The sequence below is a fragment of the Mustela erminea genome, chromosome 19 (genome assembly GCF_009829155.1).
Source record: "Mustela erminea isolate mMusErm1 chromosome 19, mMusErm1.Pri, whole genome shotgun sequence".
Lineage (NCBI taxonomy): Eukaryota > Metazoa > Chordata > Mammalia > Carnivora > Mustelidae > Mustela > Mustela erminea.
Genome location: NC_045632.1, coordinates 48,179,814 through 48,207,387, shown reverse-complemented (window position 1 = coordinate 48,207,387; position 27,574 = coordinate 48,179,814). Strand labels below are relative to the sequence as shown.

Below are 27,574 nucleotides of genomic sequence, written 5' to 3'. Positions count from 1 at the left end.
CTGAGTCCAGGTAGGGCAAGGTGGCCATGCTGTGATGGGAGTAGGTGAAGAGCAGCGACATGATGAACACCAGCAGGAAGGCCACGGAGAGGAACCACACCCGCAGCGAGCACTTCATGGTTTGGCGCCTCGGGGGGCTAGACCATCAGCCTGGGGGGCGGGCGTGTGTCACCGTGGCCACTCCTTTCCCAGCCCACTGACGGGCCAGCCACAGCGGAGCCTGCCTCTTCTGGCACCACGTGCAAAGGGCATAGGGACACGTGCTGAGGAGGGGACAGAGGCAGGGGTCCCTTACCACACCCTCCCTCAACGTAAGGAGAAAGCACAGTGGGCAGGAGTGGCTCCCCTGTCCCTGAGCCAGTTGGGTGCCGGCTTATGGCTTCATCGGGTCTCTCTGTCACTAGCTGGGCCACAGAGGCTCTGACTCTCCTGCTGCCCTGAAGAGGGGGAGGTCAGTCCATCCCAGCCCTCTAGTCCCTTGGGGTTGCTGGCTGCCAGCTCTGGGGGGCCCCCTCTTTGGTGGCTCGAAATGGTCCAGTCTGGAGCATTCGGGGTCCTTGTGGTTCATGAGCAGACACGGAGGCGGCCCCTCGTCCCCTGCAGTGGGGAAACCCTAAAACCCCAATCACAGCAGAGAGCACATGGGCTTCAAACGGCCTGGATTCCATCCAAGAGTCCTCCCCAGCGCAGCTGGCCCTCCTGGCCCAATCCCTCCACCAGAGGAGGGAACAAGGCCCCAGTCCTGCGAGAAGAAACCCAAGAAGTGCTGTGGCTGTCGGAAAACTCTGCCGTAGAAACCAAGATCCTCCTTGCACTAGGTTCTGCCTTGCTACTTCCCATTCGAGGAGCTGGGCCCCTCTGATGGTCACAGCTCCAAATGCGGTTAGAGAGTGGTTCGCAGAGCTCCTGTTCCTGCTGGGAGGTCCTCCAGAGCCTGGGAACAGCTGCTGCTCAGCAGGAACCTGCTTCCAACGCGGTCTGGGTCAGCTGAACGTGTGCCGAGCTCCCTGCCAGGGCCCAGCCCTCCTTGGTGCTGCCGGCCCAGCCTCGCAGGCAGGCTGTTCTGCCCATCCCCAGTCCCCTGAGGGCTGCTGTCCCGCTGTTAGCTCGTGCTAGCAGTAATCCCCCGGCAGGTTCCCCCTCACTCGTCAGGCGCCAGGCTGCCGCAGCATGACCCTGAAATTGCAGAGAGGAAAAGTAGCATGCAGATAAATGGCACACACACACACAGGCTCTCCCCCAGCCCTGCCCCCAAGTCCCAGAGGGGACACAGCTAGCAGTAGAGGAGACGCCCACTTAACCAAAGGGTGGACAAAAGAAAGGGCTCTCCCCTCCACCGACCCACAGACAGCTCTCTGCTGGCTGCAGATGAAGAGATTAGCTCCCTCTCTCACTTATTAGCCAGAAGGTAAACAAGGACATAAAGTGATTTCCCTGGAGTCCATGGCGACTCCCTGGAAGAACCGGGTTTAGAATGTTCCTAGTCCAGCTATGTGAGGTTAATTTCAGGTGAAACTGAAGAGAAATCGGCCCAGAGGAAGATTACAGGAAAATGCAGATATGACTCCCCACCCTGGGGCTCTCTACCCTCTGAGTGCTTGTGACAAACTCCTCTGAGCAAGAGACAGGGTGGTGGAGGAGGGGATCCCTCTGTCCTGGGATCTGCCCCCTCCTCTCCTGGGTATGGGCTCTAGATGAGGTATTTCTGGGCTAGCTCAGTGAAACATTAACAATCCTTCCGACCCTGGTATCAGGGAGAGAGCCCGACTGGGTCAGGATGGGGAGGTGCTGGGCTCAGCGTCCCCACCAAACAGCCGACTGGACAGCTGCCTTCTTCTGTACCTTATGGATGAAATGGATGCCAGGGTCCCTGGGGGCATGGACAGTCTGGCCTTGTGCTGTCCTGGTGGGCAAGAGCAGGGAGAAAGGGCTGGCAGTGTGGGGATGGGCCCTGAGAAAAGGAGTCTGAATCCATGCCGTGGGCAAGGGAGTCTGAGCCAGAGTCAGGGACAAGGCTGAGGGTGGAGGCCGTGGCTCCACGCCACGCGGATCACTTAAATCTGGCTGCCCACCTGTCCCCCACCAGCTTTTCTCCAAATCCAGCTAGCCCCAGTTCTGATCTGGCCCCAGGGCCTCAGAGCTCCTTGCTGAAAGCCCCAGCTCCAGCCAGCCCTTCCTAGGTTCTCTGTTCCTGGGTCCTCTGGCGGCTGCCGGCAACTACAGAGAAGGCGTCTCAGATTCTGTGTTCAAGAACCTCAGCTGCCCCTTCCACTCGTGGCAGCTCAAATTTCTGGAGCCAAGCCAAACCACAAAGCCATCGGGGAACGGAACTAGCATGTTCCAGTAAGGAGAACATTATTCTGGGTGGCGAAACAACACTTGCAGAAGTAAAGCAACTTGCCTAAGGTCACAGTCTTGGGAGCAGAGGTGAGATTTGTGTCCAGGTCTACCTGGTTCCAAAGCCTATGACTGGCCAAGGTGCAGAAAGAGGCCTGTGAGTTCTTTCAACTACCAAAGGGCTCTGAGAAGAGCGACAAGGAGACCCAGGAGCTGGTTCCCAGGGTCAAGAGTGAAGCTTTCCTCATTTGTCTCACCCAGGGTTCCTGGCTCTAATTCCCAGGGGCTCCCGCAGCACCGGCTCCAAGGTGCTTTACTGTAGATGTTTTATTGCACCCATTTGGAAGGCCAGACTCCATGCATGGCCTTTGGCTGATAGTCAGTAAACAGGAAGCCAGGTCACTGTCTCTTCCCATTCTCCCTTTGTCCCTTTCTACACCCAACATCTAAGGAAAAGAACTTGGTTTTCCAGGTCCTGTGACCTGTGGGGAGAGCCAACCACAAGGCAAGTGGCGCAAGAAAGCAGTGACTTTCTGAAGAGCTTCTCCATGGAGACCTGGTTTCTGGTGGGCAGCCCACTGAGACCACTGAAGGTGGGGGCTGGGCAGACGCTGGCACAGGAAGCTCCAAAGGAAATCTCTCCCCCACTAGGGAAGTCAGTAACTCCTTGGGATTCTAACTCAACGAAGGGGGCATCTGAGGTAACCAGCTGCTTTGTAGGGGAGAGGGAAAGCCCTAGTTTTGTCAGTGTGTTTGGGAAGAGCAAAGAAGTGGAGTAACCAGCAAAAGCCCTTGCTTTGTGAACCCCGTGGCCAAGCTGTTCCCGGAAGCTTGAGCAGCTCAACATGTGCTGAGAGCAGAGACACAGGGAGGAATCATTGCTGAGACTAAGAAACATCAGAGGCTCCTAGACATGAACCCCAAATCCCAGAAGTCACCCAGTGCTGCCCCTTGTGGAGTGCTTTCGCCCATCTTGTTTCCTCCAGTGGAATCCCGTGCCCTCCAGTTGCCCACGGCCTCATTCTGATTTCTCCCCTCGCAGCTGCCCTGATCATTCACGTTAAGCCCATGAATGCACACGCCCGTATAAAAAAGCTGGAGGGAGGACACACACTCTGCTGCCCACAAGGGGAAGCAGGCCCGTCTTCTGGGCACACCTGGCTGCTGGGGACTTGTTCATTCCACTGATTCTTAATGGACCAACGCTGGGCCAGAGGGACAGTGTGGGACAGGACACTCGAATCCTGTCCTCACAGAGCTTCTGGTCTAGGTGCAAATACAAAGGGAAATTACAGCGAGCCAGGAGAGAAAAAAGAAGAGTGAAAGAGTGCAGAGAGAATGAGGAGGTGACAAGCCTGACCTGTTACAACAGAGAAGAAGGTTCATGAAGCAGGCGAGGGTGGCGAGGGTGGCAGAGAAGAGGGCCCAGAAGGCTGTGGGCCAGCCACAGAGGGCTTTGAAAGGATTAGGATTTATGACAAATCTGAAGGCAGGGTTTTGAAGAGGACTGTGTGACTGTGACCTGATTTACATTTTAAAATGGGCTCTCAGAGGAGTTTTTAATTCTAGTATGGTTCACATAATGTGTTGTATTAGTTTCAGGTATACAAAATCCTGATTCAACAGTTCTGCACATCACCCCATGCTCATCAGGACAAGTCCACTCCTTAATCCCCATCACCTATTTCCCCCATCCCCACACCCACCTCCCCTCTGGTAACCATCTGTTTGTTCTCTAGAGCTCAGTCTGTTTTTTTGGTTTGCCTCTCTCTTTTTTTTTCTTTGCTCATCTATTTTGTTTTTCAAAGCCCACATATGAGTGAGCTCCTGTGGTATTTGCCTTCTCTGACTTATTTCACTCAGCATTATCCTCTCCGGCTGCATCGATGTCGTTGCAAATGGCAAGATTTCATTCTTTTCTACAGGTGAATAATATTCCATTGTACATATACACATCTTTTTTATTTTTTTTTAAAGACTTTATTTATTTATTTGACAGAGAGGAATCACAAATAGATGGAGAGGCAGGCAGAGAGAGAGAGAGGGAAGCAGGCTCCCTGCTGAGCAGAGAGCCCGATGCGGGACTCGATCCCAGGACCCTGAGATCATGACCTGAGCCGAAGGCAGCGGCTTAACCCACTGAGCCACCCAGGCGCCCTACACATCTTTTTTAAACCACTCACTTATCGATGGACACTTGGGCTGCTTCCATAATTTGGCTATTGTCAATAATGCTGCAATAAACGTAAGAGTGCTTGGATCCCTTTGAATTAGTGTTTTTATATTCTTTGGGAAAATACCTTGCAGTGAGATTGCTGGATCACAGCGTAGTTGTAATTTTAATTTTTTGAGGAACCTTCATACTGTTTACCACAGTGGTTGCACAAGTTTGCATTCCCACCAATAGCGCATGAGGGTTCCTTTTTCTCTACATCCTTGTCAACACTTGTTGTTTCTTGTGGTTTTGGTTGTAGCCATTCTGACAGGTGTAAACGGATAGCTTGTTGTAGTTTTGATTTGAATTTCCTTGATGATGACTGATGTCGATCATCTTTTCATGGGTCTGTTGGCCATCTGGATGTCTTTTTTGGAGAAATGACTGTTCCGGTCTTCTGCCCATTTTTTAAGTGGATTATTTGTTTATTGGGTTTTGATTTGTATAGGTTTTTTATATATTTTGGACACTAATCCTTTATTGTTATTTGCTATTTGCAAATATCTTCTCCTATTCTGCAGGTTGCCTTTTGGTTGTTGTTTTCTTTTTAAGATTTTATTTATTTATTTGACAGATCACAAGCAGGCAGAGATGCAGGCAGAGGCGGGGGTGGGTGGGGAAGCAGGCTCCCGGCTGAGCAGAGAGCCCAATGCAGGGCTCAATCCCAGGACCCTGAGATCATGACCTGAGCTAAAGGCAGAGGCTTTAACCCACTGAGCCACCCAGGCACCCCTGCCTTTTAGTTTTGTTGACTGTGTCCTTTGTTGTGCAGTTTTTTATTTTGATATAGTCCCAATAGTTTATTTTTGCTTTTATTTCCCTTGCCTCAGGAGATACATCTAGAAAAATGTTGCTATGGCCAATGTCATAGACATTACTACCTGAGCTTTCTAGGATTTTTATAGGAAAATTTTAAAGAAACTTAGAGTACTTGGGCGCCTGGGTGGCTCAGTGGGTTAAGCCTCTGCCTTCAGCTCAGGTCATGATCTCAGGGTCCTAAAATCGAGGCCCACATTAGGCTCTCTGCTCAGTAGGGAGCCTGCTTCCTCCTCTCTCTCAGCCTGCCTCCCTGCCTACTTGTGATTTCTCCGTCAAATAAATAAATAAAATCTTAAAAAAAAAACTAATAGTACCAAGAGTTGGGAGAGGATGTACCGTATTAAAAACACTTACACAGGGGCACCTGGGTGGTTCAGTGGGTTAATCCTCTGCCTTCGGCTCAGGTCATGATCTCAGGGTCCTGGGATGGAGCCCTGCATCTGGCTCTCTGCTCAGCAGGGAGCCTGCTTCCTCCTCTCTCTCTGCCTGCCTCTCTGCCTACTTGTGATCTCTGTCTGTCAAATAAATAAATAAATAAAATCTTTTAAATAAATAAAAAATAAAAACACTCACACACCTCTTTTGGGACAATTAATGTAGAGTGGGACAATAAATGCAGTCGATACTGCATTACTCCTTAATGTAGCTGGTAGAAACAACAGTTCAAGATAATCTGGCATGAGTTAATAAAGACAGACATAATATATGCCATTGGTGTTTTATGTTTTTTAAAAGAAAAATTAAAAACCATCTTTCCCACAGAAAACATGGTGTGGGAACAGACTGTGATACTATAAGTTTCCCCCATCTGTCCCGGGCTAATTTATTTTATGACTTCATTTATGTGGACATCTTCAGAGATTAATCTTCCTCAGGTTTGGGTGGGAATGAATGGTTTCTCACTGAAAGGCTGAATATTTTGAATCACGAACAAATCCAGTGAGTTCAGCCTGCTTGTAATTTTAAGCAGATTTAAAGCTTAAGGTAAACCCTGACAACAGGTTAAGTATAGGGTCTCATTTCCCCCCAACAAATCTCACCCCCACTTGGGACAATCTGCTTTTTTTTTTCCACTGGAGTTTAATTCATACATTAATTCATTCATTCAATGTAAAGTTTGATGAATTTTTAACTATGTGTACATTGGTGTAACCACCCATTTGGAAACACAGCATTTTGATTACCTCAGAGAGTTAAATCCCTTGTGCTCCTTTCCAGTCAATACCCGGCAGTCCCCTGCTTTTCTGAGTTCTCTCACCATATGTTATATTTACTTGCTCTTGAAATTCATGTAAACACATACTATGTACTCTTGTGTATGTGGCTTCTTTTGCTCAGTGCAATGTTATGGAGACTCGTCCACACCTTACGTGTCTGTAGTCCGTTCTTTTCCACATTTGGACGTTTGAGTTACTTTCAATTTGGAGTTGTGATGCGTAAAACTGCCCTGAACTTCCTGTGCATGTCTTTTTGTGGACACTTACTCTATTTCTCTTGGGTAAATACCTGGGAGTGGAATTACCGGGTAGGTGTTCACTAAACTTTACTAGAAATAAGCAAATAGTTTTCCCAAGTGGTTGAAGCATTTTACATTTCCACCAGTAATGTACAGGAGTTCCATTTGTTCCGTATCCTTGACAATTTCTATTTTTAAAATTTGAGGCCTTTCTGATAGGTGTGCAATCAACTCTAATATTTCCACCACCAGGTACATAGGGACACGTGCATCAAGAGACACACGAGGGTGTTGAAGACACCACCGGGTAAGAGCTGAAAACTGCCAACAGGAAAAAATGACTGAATTCTAGTTTCAGACATCAGTAGAAATGAATGTGTCCAAAAAACTATTATGTTGAGCAAGAAGAGTAAGTCATGGAGGAATGTGAGTAGTAGGAGTTCACTAAAAGAAAGTATGCAGAGCTAAGTATATGTCTCTATGCACAGAAGATAAAACAATGCAGAAAATCCAAGAAATGGTGTAAATTCAGGAAATTCCTCTGGAGGGACAGGAAGGTAGATACGATCAGGGAGGGGCCTATAGAGGCTTCAGAAGTACAGGGTAGTGCATTGCTCCTTAATCTAGCAGGTGGAAACAACAGTTCAAATTTTCATTCTTTTTTTTTTTTTTCTTTAAAGATTTTATTTATTTACTTGAGAGAGAGACAGTGAGAGAGAGCATGAACGAGGAGAAGGTCAGAGAGAGAAGCAGACTCCCCATGGATCTGGGAGTCTGATGCGGGACTTGATCCCGGGACTCTAGGATCATGACCTGAGCCGAAGGCAGTCGTCCAACCAACTGAGCCACCCAGGCGTCCCTCAAATTTTCATTCTTTAAATAGTATATATACGATGTAAGATTTCCAGACTAGTTAAATCCATAAAGCAGACAGTGGTTGCCTAGAGTGGGGAGTTGTGGGGAGACAGGGAGTAGACTGCTAATGGGTTGGGCATTACCTTCTAGGTGATGAAATATTCTCAAATTGTTTGTGGTGATGGTTGCATAACCATGTGAATGGACTAAAACCCACTGAACCATACACTTGGAATGTGTGAACTGTACGTTATGTGAATGATAACTCAATGAAGGTGTTACCAAAGAAAAAGGAATGGGATAAAGTGGAATGGGGGAGTGAAGCTGGGAGATTGTTTATATGCTAGTCGAGGGAAAAGTGAATGCTGCAGGAAAAAGCGAAGATAGTCAAGAAGCAAAATCCTTGGGGCACCTGGGTGGCTGTCGTTTAAGTGTCTGCCCTCGGCTCAGGTCATGATCCTGGGGTCCTGGGATGGAGCCCCGCTCAGGGCTGTCAGCTCAGCGGGGAGTCTGCTTCGCCCTCTCTCTCTCCCTCTATGTTCTCGCTCTCTCAAATAAATAAATAGAATCTTTAAAAAACAAAAAAACAAAAGCCTGGAGTAGTACGGAGCAATGGGAGCCGGTGCCTACACGGGGAGGGTCTACCTGAGAAACAGGGTACAAAGCAGAGTGTGGAGAGTGGCTGCATAGCAGGAAAATGAGGGTCTCTTTATTGTTGGGGTTGGAGACTGACAGAGATCAGATGTGAAACAGTCCTCAAGAGACAAAGGAAGTCACAAGGGAAATTTGGTAGGTAGCAGAGCAATGCTGGGTCTTCTGACTGGTTTGTGGTCACAAATTTAGCAAATTTGGTGAGACCATTCAGCAATACATGTCCCCTGAATGGCTGGCCGCGCTTGAGATGCTGAGGCTAACAGAGGAGCTGGAGACCATAATCCAAAAGGTCAGAGGCAGCAAGGGCCTTGAATAATGGATGGTCTCTCTCCCCTAGAGCCTTCTACCAATCCAGGGATGCACGCTTGAGCAAGCAATGGAAGCTAAAGGGGGCTTTCAGCTCAAAGAGGAGAGGAAGAGAAGGCATATGGCATCGAGTCCCAGAGGCTGCCCCAAAAGGAGAACGGGGTGAGGGAGACTGGCTTTTGGAGGGTAAGGTGGTTTTCGAGCCTTCCTCCGGTCAGCTCCCAGGAGACAAACCATCGAATTAACCTAATGAAGCACAGGATAGCACAGCCTCAGCCCAGCGCAGCTGAACACAATCTTCTTGGCAGGCAGAGAAAAGAAATGTCAAAATAAGGCTCAGAGGATGGGGGGAAGGGGAGGCTTGAATCTGGAAGGGGTGGGGAGAATGGAAAAAAAAAAAAAAGAAAAACAGCAAGATGCTGACTAAGTACCCTCTTTCCACCCACTGACACACAGCCTGAGGATGCGTCCCAGAGCCTCCATGTGAAGGCATCGAACCACAGATTACTCATACTGCATGATGTTATAGGAGCTTCTGAGCATTTGGGAGCATAGCCTCTCACTTAGTATTCACAGAAATCCCAAGACTAACCGAACAAGGTCAGCCAGGCGGTAAGGGACAGAGCTTTAATGCCACTCCAGGTCTGATGGCTCCAACGCCAGTGCTCCTATCAGAAGCACCCACTGGCTACCACAGACATTCTTTCCATTAACTGGGGTACGACAACTGAAGGGTTCTCTATGCCCCCAGATCCCTGCCAACCTAGCAACCCAGCAAACTGCCTGCCTCCTGGGTATGACAACCACCTACCCTGGCAGAAGGTGCACTGGGGGGCCAGTCATTAGCTTGAGGAAGAGGCCTGACAGTCCCGCCTTCTCACGCATCTCAATCCCAGCGAGGTTGATGTGCCCGAGAGCTGGGTGCCTCACCTCTGCATGTTCGGCTAAGTCACGTCACCTCATTGCAACATCCTGGTGCCAGCCCCTGGCACGCACCCATCATAGTTCTCCCAGTGACTCAGGCCCTCCTGGCGCCCCAGTTACACACCCTCGGGCAGCCTCTGCCTCTCCAGGGCCTCCCTTCCTTGACTTCACCTCCACTCTGAGCCCTCAGCTCTGGGACTTCTGCGGCTCCTGCTCAGGGTTAGCAGTCAGGAAACCAGAGAACGAGAGCGAACACATTTCCTCAAGCCCGTGGTCATCACTCTGGCTAACTTCCAATTAGGTCCTAGAAAAATAACCCATCAGTCTTCACTATGAGAGGATCAATGTCACACCTAAGAGGTAGGCTCTCAGGAAAGGAATGCCAGCCTCTGGGGGTTGGGAGAGGCTGGGGGAGGGGGAGCACTGGGATGTGGGGCTCCTTCCGATCAACTACCTGCTCCACTGTGGCCAAGCTCTGCTCCACACTCAAGGGACCCCAGTGTCGTATGTTCTTGTGGGGGGAAAAGTCCAGGAATTCACTATACTCATCCATACAGGAAGCAAAGTCTAGAAAAACAACACTCTCGGACAAGCAAGGCAGACAAAGGCTAGGCAGGAACAGTAGGGGGAGAGAAAGAAAAGATGAGGCGAAGGACAGAAGTCATTTAAAGAACAGAACCTGCTGGTGACAACGGCCAGAGCCTTTCCTAGCTAACTTCCTAAGTCTCACTGACAGGTCTCTCCATGCTGCAGACCACTTATTTGCTTTTTACACAATATGGTAGGTTTTTGTTTTTGTTTTGTTTTGTTTTTTAAAGATTTTGCTTATTTAGGGCGCCTGGATAGCTCAGTGGGTTAAGCCTCTGCCTTCGGCTCAGGTCATGATCTCAAGGTCCTGGGATCGAGACCCACATCGGCCTCTCTGCTCGGTGGGGAGCCTGCTTCCCCCTCTCTCTCTGCCTACTTGTGATTTCTCTGTCAAATAAATAAGTAAAATCTTTTAAATATTTTACTTATTTATTTGACAGAGAGAGAGGGAGAGAGAGAGAGAGTGCAAGCGCACAAGCAGGAGGAAGCAGGCTTCCTGCTAAGCAGGGACCCTAATGCAGGGCTTGATTCCAGGACTCTGGGATCACAACCTGGGCCAAAGGCAGACCCTTAACTGACTAAGCCATTCAGGTAACTATAGGTTTTGTTTTTTTTTTTTTTTAACACATGAATGTATTCCACTATATTAATGCATCTTCTGTTATTACCTTACTTTGTGTTTTCTCTATTATTTCTTTAATTCTTTTTGCTTTCTCTGACTTCTGTTGGACTGACAAGCTATGCTATCCCTCATCCCACCATTCTTTTCCCTCCTGGCTTGGAAATTAAACACTTCTCTTTTTTTAGTGGTTATCTTACATTATTAGGATATATTCATTTTTTTAAAGAAGTGTGCAAGTTTTCAGCAGCGCTATTCCCTTGAACAAGGCAGCAACTGGATGTGATTTAACAATGAAATTCCCTACTTTATTCTAATCGTATTCTTCCCTGACAGTGTGGTCAACAATTTGTTTTCTTTTTTTTTTTCTTTAATTAAAAAACAAATCAGACCCTGAATTTTTGTGTTTTGCCATCTGTGGCAGGCACTGTTGATTGCCTATCAGTAGCTACTCCCCCACTTTTTTTTCTGGCCAACAGAATCATGATTTTGCTCAGGCAACAAAGGAGCCAGTCCCAGGAGAAGAGGCAAGTCTGGTCCAAGCCAACCACAGTAAACCTACTCCCTTTTATCTGGAATTGGTCTAAGGATGGACCAGCTTGGGCCAATGAGGCATAAGGAGACATCTGCAGGGGTTTTCCTGGAAAGAGTCTTCTTCTCAAAAAAGGGACACATTCAAAAGCTTCCTACTGGCTAACATTTACTTGCCCTTTCTGCTTGGGATGTTATGGGGAAATTATATGATGCCTAGAGCTGCAACAGTCATCTCAAAACCATGAGAAGAGAGATCTCACACCCTGAGGATAGCAGAGCAGGAAGACAGAATGACCCAGGGTCCTTCTGGACCATTGCCCCAACCCTGGAATTCCCTACCTCCACAGTTCTCATTAGAAACGAATTAAGGTTTATTTTTTGTTTGTTTTTAGAGTTCAAGTCACTGTAAGTCATTCTGTTACTTACAGCAGAAAGCACCCTGATGTACTGTCCGATAGTTATTTAAATTTATCAACATTATGTGTCAATTTCTGTGCTCACGATGGTGCTAACAACCTGCTCTTTTCCCTGGGTTTACTTTTCTTCTTAATGAAGCATACCTTTAACAGATCGTTTAGCGAAGGTCTGAAGGTGATAAAACTGCTTTGGTATGTCCAGAAATACCTTTATTTCATCTCATTCTGGAATGACACTGGGTGGAGAGTTCTAGCTTCTCCAAGATACCCCTTTATCATCTTCTGGCATCTAGCATTGATGAGAGGTACATCAGTCTAATTGTCACTCCTCTGAGTTCTTGTTTTTTCTGGTTGCCTTTAATATTTTCTCTTTTTTCTTGCCTCCTGCTTTACTATATTACGCCCAGATACCTATTTATTATTTGGTATTCATGCTATCCCTTCAGTTCTGTAATTCTCAGCCCTTCTCTCTTCAAATATTAATTCTTTGCCATTTTCTTGACTCATATCTGGAAATCCTATTCGATGCAGGCTAAAGCCTATCAATCTGTCCTCCACGTCTATGCTGCCTTCTGGGGGGTGCGTCCTCAATGCCAGCTTCCAATTCATGGATTCTGTGTGTCCAGGCTAGCTACCGTTTCACACTATTTTTCAGGGCGCTTGAATTTTTAGTACTTTTCATACTGACATTTTCCTGTTTCTTTCCCTTTCACAACTTCACTTTTTCTTTCTTTTTTTTAAAAAGTAGGCTCCACACCCAATGTGGGACTTAAACTCCCAACCCCAAGATGAAGAGTCACACATTCTGCTGACTGAGGAAGCCAGGTGCCTCTCATAACTTTGCTTTCTTTTCTTTAATGGATTTCCTTTTTTTCCATCTCTCTGAGGGTCCTTAACCTATTTATATTAAAGACATTTTCTAATTACTCTGTTGTTTTCATTTCTTCTGGAGTAAATTTTTCTTTGATTTTTACTGGTTCTTTTTTCTCGTTAGTTTTCCTTGAGTGCTTCTAAAATTTAGTGTACAAATTCACCTTCTCTCTTATATTTTAATTAGCCTCCCCTCCTAGGGGTTTTCACCTTTGTCTCCGAGGTCCTCTGGCTCTCCCAGGCTAGAATCAAATCTTACCCCAGTGACTCAGCTTAGGTCCGGGATGGGAGGTTCTTTCTCCCTAAATAAGCATCTTTACAATAAGTGGTAGCCCCAAGGCAGGGTGGGAAGCAACTTTGTTCAGCCCGCTTCCCCAGCCCCTGGATTTGGACAGTGTACAGACCCTAATTCCATGCTTCGTATGGAGAACTTTATAGCTCTTTACCCCAGATTTCCAGTGGCTTCTTCCTGCTTCCAGACTCAGAGACCAGCAGCTTCAGCCCCACTCTCCTCTTTGTGTTCCTGCTACATTTCTCATTACAGGGATGTTTGTCATTTCATGTGTGGGGAAGGAGGGGGAGTGTATGACTATGTTTTTAGAATTTTATCTTTTTGTGTATGACTGCTATGTGTTTAGATATAAATTTACAGTGCCATCTTGACTGGATGAGTTGGATTAAACCATCTGTACCGAGGAACTGGGGATCCCTGCCAATACCAGTCTCCTGGGAAGGCATATCAAACCATCTCTAACGAGATTCACAGAACTCCAGCCAGCGCTCGGGAAGGAAGCAGACTGAGATAGCCTGGGGTGAGCTGATCAGGCGTCCCAATTAAAACTGCTCTCCCATCCCCACCCCATTTTCATCCCAGTCCCCCTTGGGGGTAGGGCCGCTGTGGGTAGACATTTAATAGGATCTTTCAGATGTGGTCTGAGCAGGCCCTCCCAGGGGAAGGCCACCCCAGCCATCAGCTTCTCTTCCACACCACTTGACCACTCTACACTCTTTTTTCTGGCCAGGGAAAAATGCACATTGGCTGTAAGGACACCCTTGATGAAAGGCCCCTGTGACTCTGAGTTCCCAGCCTGCCTACCCCAGGCCCAGCCCTCAGTTTCAATTACATCAGAAGAACAGGGGATCGGGGCGCCTGGATGGCTCAGTCCGAAGAGCAGGCAACTCTTGATCTCAGGGTCATGAGTTTGAGCCCCAAGATGGGTGTAGGCATTACTTAAATAAATAAATAAATGAACAAATAAACAAATGGAGGAGGAGTTGAAGGACAGGAGTAGGTTCAGGAGCCAAATTTTAGTCTAGGCTGTCACTAGGCAGCACGCCACTTTTTCTTTTAAGGCCGAGGTTCTTGAACAGTCAGAGAATAGCAATCCTACCTTCACCCTCTTCTTCACTGAGGACCTCCTGTTTGCTCCTGCTGACCACCACTTTGACGCCTAAGTCACTGCAATCTACTTTCTTGACTTAGCTTATAATGCTTCCTGAAGTTTCTTTCCGTGGCCGTTTTTGCTTCTTTGCCCCATCCCCTTTCAAATCCAGCACTATCCTTCTACTCTGGATTTTCTTTTCTTTTATTTTTTTTAAGATGTTATTTATTTGTCAGAGACAGAGCGTACACATAAGCAGGAGGAGCAGCAGGCAGAGAAAGAAGCAGGCTCCCCGCTGAGCAAGGAGCCCGATGTGGGACTCAGTCCCAGAACCCTGGGATCATGACCTGAGCTGAAGGCAGATTCTTAACTGACCAAGCCACCCAGGTGCCCCATACTCTGAGTTTTAGACTTACATTCTCAACAGCCTCTTTAGCATGCCCATATGGCACTTCAGACTTCACAAGCTCATCGTGCTCCCACATCCAAACGCAGAGGAGGTGGAGTGCCCATGAGGGCCAAGGTCAGGCTCTTTAGCATAGCATTCAAAGACCCCCCCAAACCAGGCCGCATGCTAAGCTTCATCTCTCATTGTACCCTACCCTCGAGGGGTTATGAACTAGTTTGGACCACAGGCCAAATCTGGGCCATATTTATTAAGATCTTGTACAGAGCCTAAAAAAAGACATGCACATGTCCATCTCCTTCACTCAAAATATCAACTCTGGTTGTGCAGAGACCATGTTATTTAACTCATCATTTCTGTATCACTGTGGGACCTAGCACTGGCCTACATATAACAGGCATTAAAAGAAATAAAACAAAACAAAAAAACAACTTGTCCAGCTGAGTATCATCTCCATATATAACCCCAGGATTGTAAGAATCAGGGGAAGTCATGGTAATGAAGAAATGCTTTGAAATCATTTTATAAATCATTATATAAGGATGCAGATGGAAGTGATAATTATATTCTGCCTCCACTCTTCCAGTCCTGACATTCTAGAAGCGCAAGCTTTCTCCCATTTCTTGTGGACTACCAAGAAACATGTGGCCTCAGGTACAAAACAGATTTAACAAGTCAGAGGCAACGGGAAATCTGTGTGTGTAAACAGTCCAAGTACCCCGCTCTTCAATTTCTGTCAGCAGAGACACACCAGGGCTGCTAAAATGGAACTCCCTCGGGGCGCCTGGGGGGCTCAGATGGTTAAGCGCCTGCTCGGGTCATGATCTCCAGGTCCTAGGATCAAGCCCCATGTGAGCTCCCAGCTCGGCAGGGAATCTGCTTCTTCCTTTCCCTCTGCCTCTCTCCCCGTCTGTGCTCTGTCTCTCGCTCTTAAACGAACAAATGAAATCTTTGGAGAACTCTCTCCAGTCATTCCCCTAGGCACTATAGGCTACTGGTTGTAGTTCTTTCCAGGCAGGTCTTGGGAGAGCTCCCATCTGTTCACCCCAGCTCAAATCCCCTTTCCAGTCAAGCCTCCCAGAAGAAAGCACCCAGGAAATCATGGGCTCACATTCTGGCATCACCACGTGTCAGCTACTGATGATTTAATCTCTCCAATCTGTGTCCTTATCTGTAGAATGGGAATATCACCCATCTCTGTAAGGGTTTCTGTAAGGATGAAAGGCATAAAGCTTCTAGATCAATGCTTGTGTGCCTGGGTTGGGTCTGTTTAGGGTTACAGTTCTGTCAGCCCCAGTTTGGGCAACTCTTCTGGGCTGGACCCCATTACCCTGGCCAGGCATCATGAGGACAGCCCCCACTGCACAGCCCCGGCTCAAATTCCTCGCACCCCCACCCCAACTGCAGCCCCTCGCAGGCCAGCACCACCAGGGTCTTGCTTGGGAACTTTCTTCCCTGGCTAACCACAGGAAACTGCCCCTTCTCCTCACCTTGGCAGGCAGCAGCTTCCAGGGAAGTGGGGTGGACATGCAGACCTGAGGTCTCATAGTCAGCTCTGCCCTGGCTGACCCTCACCCCAGGCTGTGCAGAGAGGAGTGCTCTGTCTATCCTGTCCATCCCAGAGCTTATGTGTCACAGAGTCTGTCACATCCTTCCTGACTGCTACTTCATTAGAGCATATAGAACACAGGCCTGCCCTGAGCTGGTCTTAAACAGCTCCCTGAGACCCAGCCATAGCTGTCTATGGGCTCTCTAGCCACAGTGGGCAGCAAGATTCTAGAAAAGACAAAGTTAATAAGGAGTTTCTCCACAGGCCTGAAAAACCTCAGACATTAAGAGAGGCAGGAGATAGGTAGAAGACCCTGAAGGCAGGAGATGAGAAAATAAATCTAAGTTTCTCTGGGGACTTTTGGAAGAAGCAGGAGTGGGATGAAGGAATGTGGCCTAGGGCAAGCCAGACAGGAGTCTGGAAAGGTGGGAGCTTAGATCTTACTGCCAAACTCTGCCTCCCTGGGATAATTACACTTGACCGTACCACCTCGCAGGGAGAGGGGACTAGAATGTCTATAGTGTGCTCTGATTTTCTTTACAGATAACGTTCACAGTGCCCGGTGGCTTGGCGATTCATCACTGTTTACAGTTCAGATCTCAGTCACACCACAGATGTGGAACTAAAGAGCCCCAGAAATGCTGCTGGGGCTTCCTTCTCCTCCTGCACTTGTCTGGATGTCAGGGGTATGCCTTGAAACTCAAGAGAAAAGCAGAGGATGCGTTTGTTCAACAAATATTTACCACCACCAAGAAGTGGCAGAACGGGAAGGACCCACGGGAAGGACCCCGGTCCTCTCCCTCTAAGGATGGCTGCATCACCGCCCTTTAGCAAAACCCTTCTTTCTACAGCCTGTGGCAGTTCATCTGTTTTGAGGACTCCCTCAGCCCCTCCAGCCTGCCCGCCACCCAGGGCTCCTTCATTCTTCCAGCCAGGCTTCCTCTAGGAGGGCTGCCCTACCAAGGATATGCCATGGGGCAGATGACCTCAGGGACCAGCATTCCAAGTCGCGACTGTAGGTCCTGCCCCCTAAAGAGGTGTGATCTAGTGATGTGTTTCCATGGCCTACCCACGGAGACACATGGACTGGGGGGGGCGCATATGAGAGCAGTACCCACCAGCCAAGGTACTGGTGGAGGACAGAGACGAAGGCTTGGAGACGGAAGAGATGAGTCAAGTCTCACCTTACAGGCCGCCTTAGTGAAAAGGACCACGGTCTGCATCAAACTCACTCTTACCAAAGGGAGCCCTCCTTGCTCTTCTAGGAAACACGGATTAATCCAATCCTCCTCAACACTGACTCCCTGCAAACATACATATTCCCTCTACCCTGTGCGGAGCGGAGGAGGTCTAGAGAAGGTTTAGAAGACAGCCTTCTTGCACTGCTCCTCTCACCAAGAGGAGTGAAAGGGAAGAGTAGTAGTGGTTTTTCCAGGTAATTTTCAACCCTCTTTGGCACCCACGTGGCAGGGAATCAGCCAGTGAAAACATGACCCACCATACCCAAACAGCTTTCTAGAACAATACTAGGCAGGAACTAGCAAACTGAGAAGGAAGCTCCAGGGGCTGGGGGCAAAGGGCAAATGCCCTCCTAAAGAAGTGTGAGTCATCCAAAATGGTGGAAAGGAACAGGGCCTTCCTTCCCTAAATTCCAACCAGCACTCTTTGGCCCAGCCCTTGGAGAGCAAAACCAGAATTTCTGACACATTTTCTGGACACTTCTGCCCTCACTTTGGGAAAGGGAACAGGACTGGTGCTTCTGTTTTCTGCCATTGTTCTTTCCTGCCCCTTTCCAAGCCTGGACCACGGCAGGGGTCTCTGGACGGAGTTCTCCCCCCCCCCTCCACTTGTGCGCACATGAAGGCTGGCCACCTGCAAGAAGGCTGATGCCTAACTAGACCCCAGCATGGGGATGATGAAGAAGGGATGAGCTAGGGCACCTTCAAGTCTTGCCAACGCACATCTAGGGAGGAGAGAAGCTATTCTTCCAGAAGCTTTCAAGGCCACAGTCACTCAAAATTCCAGCTAGGCCTTAGCCCAGGCTGAGTTAAAGGACTTTAAACTTTAGGATCTATGCCCACATCCTCTGTGAGAGGATAGGGGGCGGATGCCAGAGAAGAGGTCCTAACCCAGCTGCCAGTACCGTGAATCCATAAGAAAGAGGTCTAGGAGGCAGGGTGACCGCCTGCTTCACTGGCAAGAAAGGCTGCAGGACAGGTCTGTGCAGTCCTTGCATATGCACAACCCAACAGGATTCCAGGCCCTCGGGAAAGCAGACAGAAGACACCAGTTCTTCCTGGGTGGCATAATGGGACAGGCTTAGCCTAAAGCTCCAATGCAGAGAACAAGCTGTGACCTTAAGAATGCTGACAGAGGGGCGCGTGGGTGGTTCAGTGGGTTAAGCCTCTGCCTTTGGCTCAGGTCATGATCCCACAGTCCTGGGATCAAGCCCCGCATTGGGCTCTCTGCTTGGTGGGGGGCCTGCTTCCTCTTCTCTCTCTCTGCCTGCCTCTCTGCCTACTTGTGATCTCTGTCAAATAAATAAATAAAATCTTAAAAAAAAAAAAAAAAAAAGAATGCTGATGGAGCTTTTGGGACATGTGGGTCCAGAAGTGACACTCTCTCAGAGTGTACCAGTTCTGGTTCCAGAATTCTCCTTTCTCCCAGCCCAGGAGCTGAAGTCGGGAGCAGCACACTCACTTGGCGAGGGCTAGTAGTACGCATGAAGGTCCAGGTGAGAGAGGGGCTCTCTATCATCAGCCCCAGTAATGTGCCATCCCTCTTCCACTGGGCTGGTATGATCCGTGGCTTACCTTTTCAGTCCTCATGGCCTAGCTGAGCCCCCCCGGGGGGTAATGTCTGCCAGGGCCTCTGGGACTGGGCAGTATCATGAAGGGAACAGTCTGGGCTGCAGGCATGAGGCCTACTCTGCACAGGGCAAATTTCTCTAACGGGCTCCACCCGTAGCAGGGTGGCGACAGCAGGCTGTAACCGATGGCAGCCTCCCTTTTTCTAACCATCCTGCCCCCACATTTCCTTGTGAGGTGGTGGTTCTTTTGATTTTTTGTGTCTTCATTTGAACATTTGGTATGAAATGGGAGCATTGTGTATGCGGGCAGGCAGCAGTCTGGAGTGTGGAGACCTGGCTCCTGGGCGCCACTCACGTGCCAAGCAGGACACAGACCCGTGCTGAAGGCTGGAAACTCAGCTTTGTGGCCAGGCCCTTATCTACTTCCTTCATCAAGACCAGAGGACTTGGGGGGGGTGTTTTTCTTTGTTTTGTTTTGTTTTTAAACACAGACAATCTTTTCCCCAATCTACCCCCAAAACTCCCATGGAATGGGCCCTCTTCTTATCAGCTTCTATTCTTGTAGCTCCCTGGGAGAAAGGAACCAGGTGGAGACACTTGTACAGTTCTGGACAGGATGTCACGTTGAGAACCACTGGCCTCTGATGACAGCTGTGGGCTAAAGCTGGGGCATGAGCACTGTGTCAGGGGACGGGTCCTGTTACAAGGTTTACTTAGAATAAGACAGAACTCCTATAAGGTATAGTTATGTAGGAACCTGGTCCCCTGGGACCCAGGACCAGAGCCAGTGAGCCCTGGGTAGAGAGGAGGGTGGGCCAGGTGCTTGATCAGGAGGTAGTCCAACTTTCTTGGAGAGGATCATGGTAGTACAGGTTCTGGGGTTTGTCTTAGACAAGGAGACAGGTCAGCGCTAGGAGGCCAGAGGCTCTGGCAGAAGGGCACGCAGAGGGCGCTGGCCAGGAGGCAGGGATCTCCAGCAGTGGAGTACTCTGAGAACGCTGAAAACAAACCTGTCGACTGCACTTTATGCACCTTGGAAGTTCCAGTTAGACGACTGCACTTTATGCACCTTGGAAGTTCCAGTTAGACGCTCCGAGTCCATGCTCAGCCTGGTGCCGTTAGTACCCGAACCCCCCACTTCTCCCCGTGTTCCTCCAGGCGGTACAGAGCAAGTGACCAGTAAACTGGAGAGCCCAGCTCTGAGTCATGCCCAACACTTGCTTTCATTTCTCCCTTGCTTTAGCTGAGCAATCTTCCTCTTTAGAGAGGAGCTGATGATACGCTGTGACTGACTCAAGCAGGGCTCCTGAGATCAAGACCATTCTCGAGGTTGCTGGGTAATGTACTTTACTGCCTCTGCAAAGTGGTGGTAATATCAATGTCAGCTGTTATGAGAAGGGGCAAAGGGAGCCTTCTCCTTGCGCTGCCTCTGACCCTCCCTCCTAGGTGAGGGGAGTCAGGCACGTGGGAGCAAGAAGCTGTCCGCAGTCCTATTCTCAAGAAATGACTCATCCCCCTGGATCTGGCTAAGATGATATCCATCATGACACGCATTACTTTGTTAACTTTGGGGGGATGTGGAAGGGAGGAATACACAGACCAGGGACTATTACAATGGTCCCCAGGGAGCAGCCTCTACTGTGTGGCTTACTATGTCTTTTGTGGTTACTAAGGGCTGTGCTTGTTTGGGACTAGGGCTATGCAGGGGTGATCTGGGGGCTATGAAAGGAGGGGCCCAGGGCCTGCTTTCAAGCCTTTTGCCTTCCCTGGTGAGACTGGGGCATCTTCACCCCAACACGTGCCTATGAGTTAACATTTTATATAGTGAACTCTGGACTAAACCCAGAGTACCTCAATTCCAGAACTGGTTCTGCTGTTCGACATTTGTGTCTTTGGGTAGATTGTAATTCTCAGGGCCCCTGTCCTCCATCTGTAAAATGAGCTTGATAATGCCTGCCCCACTTGCCTCTTAAAGTCCCTGCCAAGATGAAATAAGCGATGACTGTAAGATGCACTGTGGACCCGAGGCGGCACGGAGTTTCAGCCTCACAGAGAACAGAGAGAGGCAGGGACAAGAGCAGACACTGTGGCTCAGCCAAGGGAACACGGAGGTCTGAGCCGGGCTGCGTGAGCACTTAGAACACGGTCCCAGACAGAAAGACGCAGACCAGGGGGCCTCTAGGAGATGAGCAGGAGGGGCAAAGAGAGCACACCGGCCAGCGTGGGCTAGCAGACAGTTTGGGAGAGAAGAACTGACTGGCTGTGAGCAACTATCTGAAGGGCAGGAGGAAAGATGTATGAGAAGATGGTCAGAACGAAACAGGAATTCTGTCCCAAACTCAGAAGACCCCACCTCACTCCCTTAGCACTGAGGACTTGGTGAGAATTGCCCTCAGGCTCCTAGGACTTCCAGCATTTTGTTAATCTACATTCACACTTTCAAATACCCCAAAGCCCTTCCTGGCGACAGCCTCTCCTTCCTGGATCAGAGGCCACCCAAGGCAAGTGGCCAGACTGTGTCAGACTGAACTTGAACCTGAAGCCTCTTTCTAAGTCAGAGACTCGAAGCCCAGAGTTCTTTCTACAATACCTCATTCCTGGCTCTGCCAAGCTGGGTCTAATCTCTGTTACCTCACAAACTGGAGGCAATGTGAAAGGAAGTCAAAATTGTGCTATTTGTCTATCTGTACCTAAAACTGGCAGCACTGTCCCAAGGTCCCCTCTTCCAAAGGAGAAGACAGAGGCGCACAAATTTCCCCAATAGGAAATAAACCAACCTAATCCAGAAAGCACAACAGTCTTAGAGCTACATCCTTACCCAGGATCCACCAGGAAACAATATGGAGGAGGGTGAGCCTTGGGGAAGGACAAACAAAGCTAGCACCGGGGTAGAAGCCCACCAGAGTTGGGACAATGCTGCTTCTGTTTACTGAGACCAGTTTGAAGCCACAGTGAGTGTCTCCCCCATGTCAGACAGACCCCTGCATAACATTATACACAATGCAGATGGCCCTGGGCCACCAGGAAGAAGGGAGCCTTTGCCAGAATCTGCCTGTCAGTTCTTTGACCTGTAGCCCAAGGGATGAATCAGTCCTTGTGGATGGGCACCTAACAGGGCTAGACATCACCTAAAAACAAAAACAAAAACAAAAACAAACCCACTTCACACTGGAAGTGTGAACCCTGCCCACACCAGATGACCTGGGTTCTCTTCTCAGTGCTTCTACCTTCTGATTAGAGGACAGTGGGCAAATTTCTCAATTCTTACTTCCTGATCTGTAAATGGAATGACTCAATGATTCTAAGTTCCATTCTACACTTCAGCAGTTAGCTTGTAACAAGGTCAATTAAGAAATGGTAATAAATTCTTATCAATTGTCTACAGTGGTGTTTCTGGCATGTAAGTCAGGCCACAGAACTACTGCAAGATCTCCCTGAGTCCAAGTGCACACCTTGCACTGCCTGCTGCCTATTTTCTTTTGGGGGGCAACCTCTCTTCAAATTTCCCTTTCTGTGCCGTGTCACCCAGGCCTGGCCAACCAGAACATCAAGTGCACTCTGTCACAGTACTAGGTGCAGGGTTGGGTCCTGCTGGTAGGCCACCGGGGACTACCATGTGGGAAGTGAGAGTGGCATCACCACGGAGAAGGGCAGAGTGTGATGGCTGTGGTTGGAGTCCCCCATCTTCCTGGCCTGTAGCCAGCCATACACTCAGGTATGAGTCAACAGATTCCCCTTTACCCAGGGGCTCTTCAAGCTGAATTTTTAGCTTTTGTAATGGAGTAAGTCCAATGGATAGAATCTTGCACACATGTACTGTCAGCTTCCATTTCATTTAAAAGAATTTCTAAAAAGCCACAACAAACTGAAGGTTGCTGGGGTGGAGGGGGATGGGGTAGCTGGGGGACGGGCATTAAGGAGGGCACTTGAGGCAAAGGGCACCGGGTGTTCTAGGTGACTGATGAATCACTAAATTCTACTGCTGAAACTAATAATACAATATGTTCACTAAACTGAATTTCAATTAAAAAAAATTTTAGGGGTGCCTGGGTGACTCGGTTGGTTGAGTAACTGCCTTCGGCTCAGGTCATGATCCCGGAGTCCCAGGATCGAGTCCCGCATCGGGCTCCCAGCTCCTCAGGGAGTCTGCTTCTCCCTCTGACCCTCTCCCCTCTCATGCTCTCTCTCACTGTCTCTCTCTCAAATAAATAAATAAAATCTTCAAAACATTTTTTTAAAGCCACTTACTGTATAACTTGCCATCCGACACAGAACGACTACCCTGAACCTGTCCACCATATCCCATCCCTGAGAGGTCAAACGAGCTCAGTGGCCACACAAACAGAAGTGGTGCTGGGATTCCCAGCAGTGGCTCAGTTCTGGCCAGGACCCAAGTCCTTCTCCAGCAAGGGACACAGCCCAGGTTTGCAGACGGCGAGGGAGGCTCTGACATGCATAGTCTTCCTGGGTGGCCTGGGGTCAGCACTGTCCACTGCCAGAGCCCCTCAACCACAGGGATGACTCAGCAGGGGAGGGTATTGTCTCTTTTGCTTTTCCATTCATTGCTGGGTGCCACCCCTTGATGACACACCTTAGAGGACCCAAAAGTACCTCAGAACTCAACCTGCCCCAAGCCAAACTCATGCATGCTCTAAGCCCCAAACCTGGTCCTCTTTCTGTATTCCTATTTGTATTCCTATATTCCTTTCTGTATTCCTATCCCTAGGGAAAGGGACATTATCCATCCAACCCTGACACCTGAAGGCCATCTATGCCCCCTCCTTCCTCTAATACCTCTCAGGCAACCTAGTACCAAGTCCACCTAATTTTTACCACCCAGATCTCTCATCTTTCTACTTTTCTCTGTGTCTATCATTATCACACTATCCAAGGATCTGTCATTTTTTTTTTAAAGATTTTATTTATTTATTTGACAGACAGAGATCACAAGTAGGCAGAGAGGCAGGCAGAGAGAGAGAGAGAGAGAGGGAAGCAGGCTTCCTGCGGAGCAGAAAGCCCGATGCGGGGCTTGATCCCAGGACCCTGAGATCATGACCCGAGCCAAAGGCAGCAGCCCAAACCACTGAGCCACCCAGGTGCCCCAGGATCTGTCATCTTTCACCTACATTAGTCCCCTCATGACTGAAGCCCCAGAGACCTACTAGAGACCTTTCCAATGCACTCTCAACAGATAGGCCAAAAGTGATCTTTGCAAATGCAAATCGTATCAGATCCCATCAGACCCTACACCGCCCCCCCCCAATCTCTGAACCCTCCCAGCAAAATGGCCAGACCTCCTAATGCTCTAGGACAAAGGAAGGACTCCCCAAATGCCTTCTGGCCCCAGACCTGGCTGAGAGGTAGCAAGTAATCCTGAGACCAAAATGGACCAGGTAGGTCTGGAAGTCACGGCTTAGCCCAGAGCCCTGATCCCAACCTGGGGTGGCTTCCCACCCTGGTCAGGCTCAGAACTGGCATGGTCTTGCTAGGACTGACCCCTCCCCCAGTGCAGGCCTCATCTGACCACAGATGGGACTAGGCTCCCGCTGCCAGGCAGGGGAAACCCAGCTGGGCCAAAGCCAGAGACTGTGTATTTCAGGAAGGAGAGGAGGAGATAGACCAAGAGCAGCGCCACAATAGACTGTCAGTATCTGTGGGGCCGGCTGAGAGAAGGCAGCTGTCGGGAGTATAAAACTCAAGGAGTCTATCTCTTCTCTCTTATCAGACTGACCCTTGGCAGCCTCACAGCCAGTGGAGAACAAACAGTCATTAACAATCCCTCCCACACTTCCAGCATGCACAATCCTTCCGTGACCAGCACAGTCCTGCAAGAAAGCCTGTGCCTTCCTACACCAGAGTGGGTTTTGGGGCCCATTTCTCAGCCAGACCCCTCCATCCTGCCCCTTTTTCTTTGGCAATCATCCAACATACCTTATGCTCTGTCCAAATCAGTCTCCCCAAGGTCCCTAGTCATGCCCTGCCCTTTCAGATCAGGCCTTTCCTCCTGGTGAGTGTGGCCTTTTCCTCGCCAACCTCCTCTCTCTACTATGAAGTCTTCCCCCACCCGCGTCCAGGTGTGTTCTCAACTCCTGGGAAACTTGCCCTGGATTCCTGCCACTGATATGCCCCTTCCTGTGATCAGCCTGTAATCTCATCTCCCACCCTGGCTTTGGGAAAAAAAGAAACCTGGCTAGAGCAGAGCCCAGGGCATAAGCAGGGGGAGGGAGCTGGGAACAGAAACAGGAACCTTATAAACAGTCACCCTGGGACCTAACCGGTGGCCAGCGTAGGAAGGGAGGAATGTGATGAGAGACCAGATGGTTTTTTCTGCCAGAACTCAGTACAGAATCAGAGCAAAGATTAGGAGGAGGTAAGCATGAGGCCAATGGGAGGCTGGGGGACAGATCTCCCAGCTACAAGAGCCCAATGTCTCCAGAGACACCAGAGGAGGCTGGCTGCTGTTTAATCATCTAAGCAGGTTAGAAGAAAGGTCAAATTGATTCCCATAAATGCCACATAGTGGCATCCTGGGTCCACAGCACCACTGTCTCATTCAGGATATAGTGTTTTTCTACCAGATGGCTTAAGAGCAAGTCCCTGAAAAGGTCTTCCAACTCTGTATTCCTGGAGCAGGACTCTGAGGCCTCGAGAGAGGCAGGGACTCGGCCTCAGTCACACAGCATCAAAGCCCTTTGGGTAGCTAAGGCAGCAAGGGCCGTGTATGCACACAGTCGGACTGGGCCCTGGGCTGTGAAAATCAGTGAGAGGGCCCCCTCACCAAATAAATTGCTTCCCTTTTAGAAAAGTCGAAGAGCCTTGCCCTGAGACCCTGGAGTCCAGAGCCAGCCCAGGCCTCCACCTTGGCCTCACAGGCTGCTAACGCAGGGCCTACTGGCTTCAACCTGTTCTGCACAGCGTAAAGGGGAGGGTAGGCCCACAGATCCCAGATGAGTAGGATTACTATTACTACTACTATTACTAAGATAGATGGCTCGGGTGGAAGAAGACGCCCTTCAAAATACCTCACCCAGGGGCGCCTGGGTAGCCCAGTGGGTTAAGTCTCTGCCTTCAGCTCAGGTCATGATCTCAAGGACCTGGGATGGAGCACCACGTCGCGCTCTCTGCTCAGCGGGGAGCCTGCTTCCTCCTCTCTCTCTCTCTCTGCCTACCTGTCTGCCTACTTGTGATCTCTCTCACTCTGTCCAATAAATAAATAAATCTTTAAAAAAAAAAAAAAAAAACTCCCCCAGATGTGAAGGGATGTGAGGAATCTTCTTGTTATGCAGAGGAAATGCCACTTGAGAGATTAAAACTCCCATTCATCTTATAAGTTTGCCCACTGCTGCTTTAGGGTCAAGCGTGAATTATTCCTCAGGCACTGAGAAAATTCTTTCATCAAACAGCTGCCACTCTAGCCCTTGGCTGAACCTTCTTGATGTAAACTGTTTACTCCCCATTTCACAGCGTCTTCCCGTCTAAGGAAGACGGGGCCTCCACTCTGCTGGAAGAGCCTGCACAGGGCCCCCATCCCTCTCCTCACCCCCTTCATTCTCTCCTGGGGTACCTAGGGTCTCTCCCTAAGTGATGCCAGAGGCCCCTGGAAGCCATAGGCTGAAGACACAGGTGTGGGTCTGGGGACACACCAAGCCCTTTGGGACAGAACATAACAGAGAAAAGGCCACCCCTGGAAACTCCCTCACAGCCTGGCAGCCCCAGACTCACACGGCTCCCTAGAGAACTCAAGCAAGAGAGGAACCAGGAGGGCCTCAGGGGCTCTCTCCCTTCCCCTGCCTTGCCCATAGAGCCTCATACCCTTTGGCTGCTGCTTTACCCGCACAGCTGAAGGACTCAGCACAGGCCCGTGGAGACTTTCATTTCCTCCTGACTCTGGTTCTAGTTCACCATCAGCATCAAAGGCCTGGTATTTTGTCTTTAACTGAACTTGGGTGGGAATGAGGCTGGAGGGAACTTCACTTACAGGTCAGGGGAGATTCAAAGTTCTACTAACGTCCCTTTCAACCCAAAGAAAGCCTAAAAAGAAGGAAGGAGGAGTGGGGGTGGAGCCGTGGGGATGAAAGGAGTGAGAAGGGGACATCTCCGACTCATGTCCCTGTCCCCTCCCTTGTGCCTCCTTCTACGACCACCTCCCATCCTCCCTTCTTCACTGGCCTTCCAAATTCCCTTTAGCCATACAAATAAGTAACTTGATTTTTCCTCACCAGAACAGCTCCCCCTAGACCAATTAGCTATTTGCACTTTTTGCTGATTTTCTTCCTCAGAAGGCTACTGACCGGGCATCTGGGTGGCTCAGTCATTAAGCTTCTGCCTTCAGCTCAGGTCATGATCCCAGAGTCCTGGGGTCGAGGCCCACGTCATGCTCCCTGCTCCACTGGGAGCCTGCTTCTCCTTCTAACACTCCCCCTGCTTGTGTTCCCTCTCTTGCTAGGTCTCCCTCTGTCAAATAAAATCTTTAGAATCTTAAAAAAAAAATAAAAAATAAAAAAGGAAGGCTACTGACCTGGTGAGGCTGGGAGGCTGTTGCCTTCTGGTGGTGCTAGGACTTGACAGCTGAAGGATTCCAGGAAGGGCAGGGCAGGACCAGGACTGCTCTCTGGGGTCCGAATGTCATGCCACAACAGCTCGGGGCGCCCTGCTCTTTCTCATGCCCTGCTGCTTTTCTGGGAGCAGGAGAAAAGCTCCACGTTTCAGTGGAGCCACTTTCAGGGTCCCTCTGGGATGCTTCCTACCCTGATCCTATGGAGGAAGAGAAGGAGAAGAGAGACCCTAATGGGTAAAGATGATAACCCAGGAAGAGACGAAAAACAGAGGACTATG

General features: G+C 49.4%; 1 protein-coding gene across 1 annotated transcript in view; it reads right to left on the bottom strand.

Moving 5' to 3' along the window:
• Positions 1-27,574, bottom strand: part of ST3GAL2 (ST3 beta-galactoside alpha-2,3-sialyltransferase 2) — a 48,293-nt gene that overhangs the window by 14,862 nt on the left and 5,857 nt on the right. The window contains 2 exon segments of the mRNA XM_032325228.1: positions 2-1,176; positions 27,258-27,493. Of these exon segments, the coding sequence (XP_032181119.1) occupies positions 2-118 (117 nt within the window). The 5' untranslated portion in view covers positions 119-1,176; positions 27,258-27,493.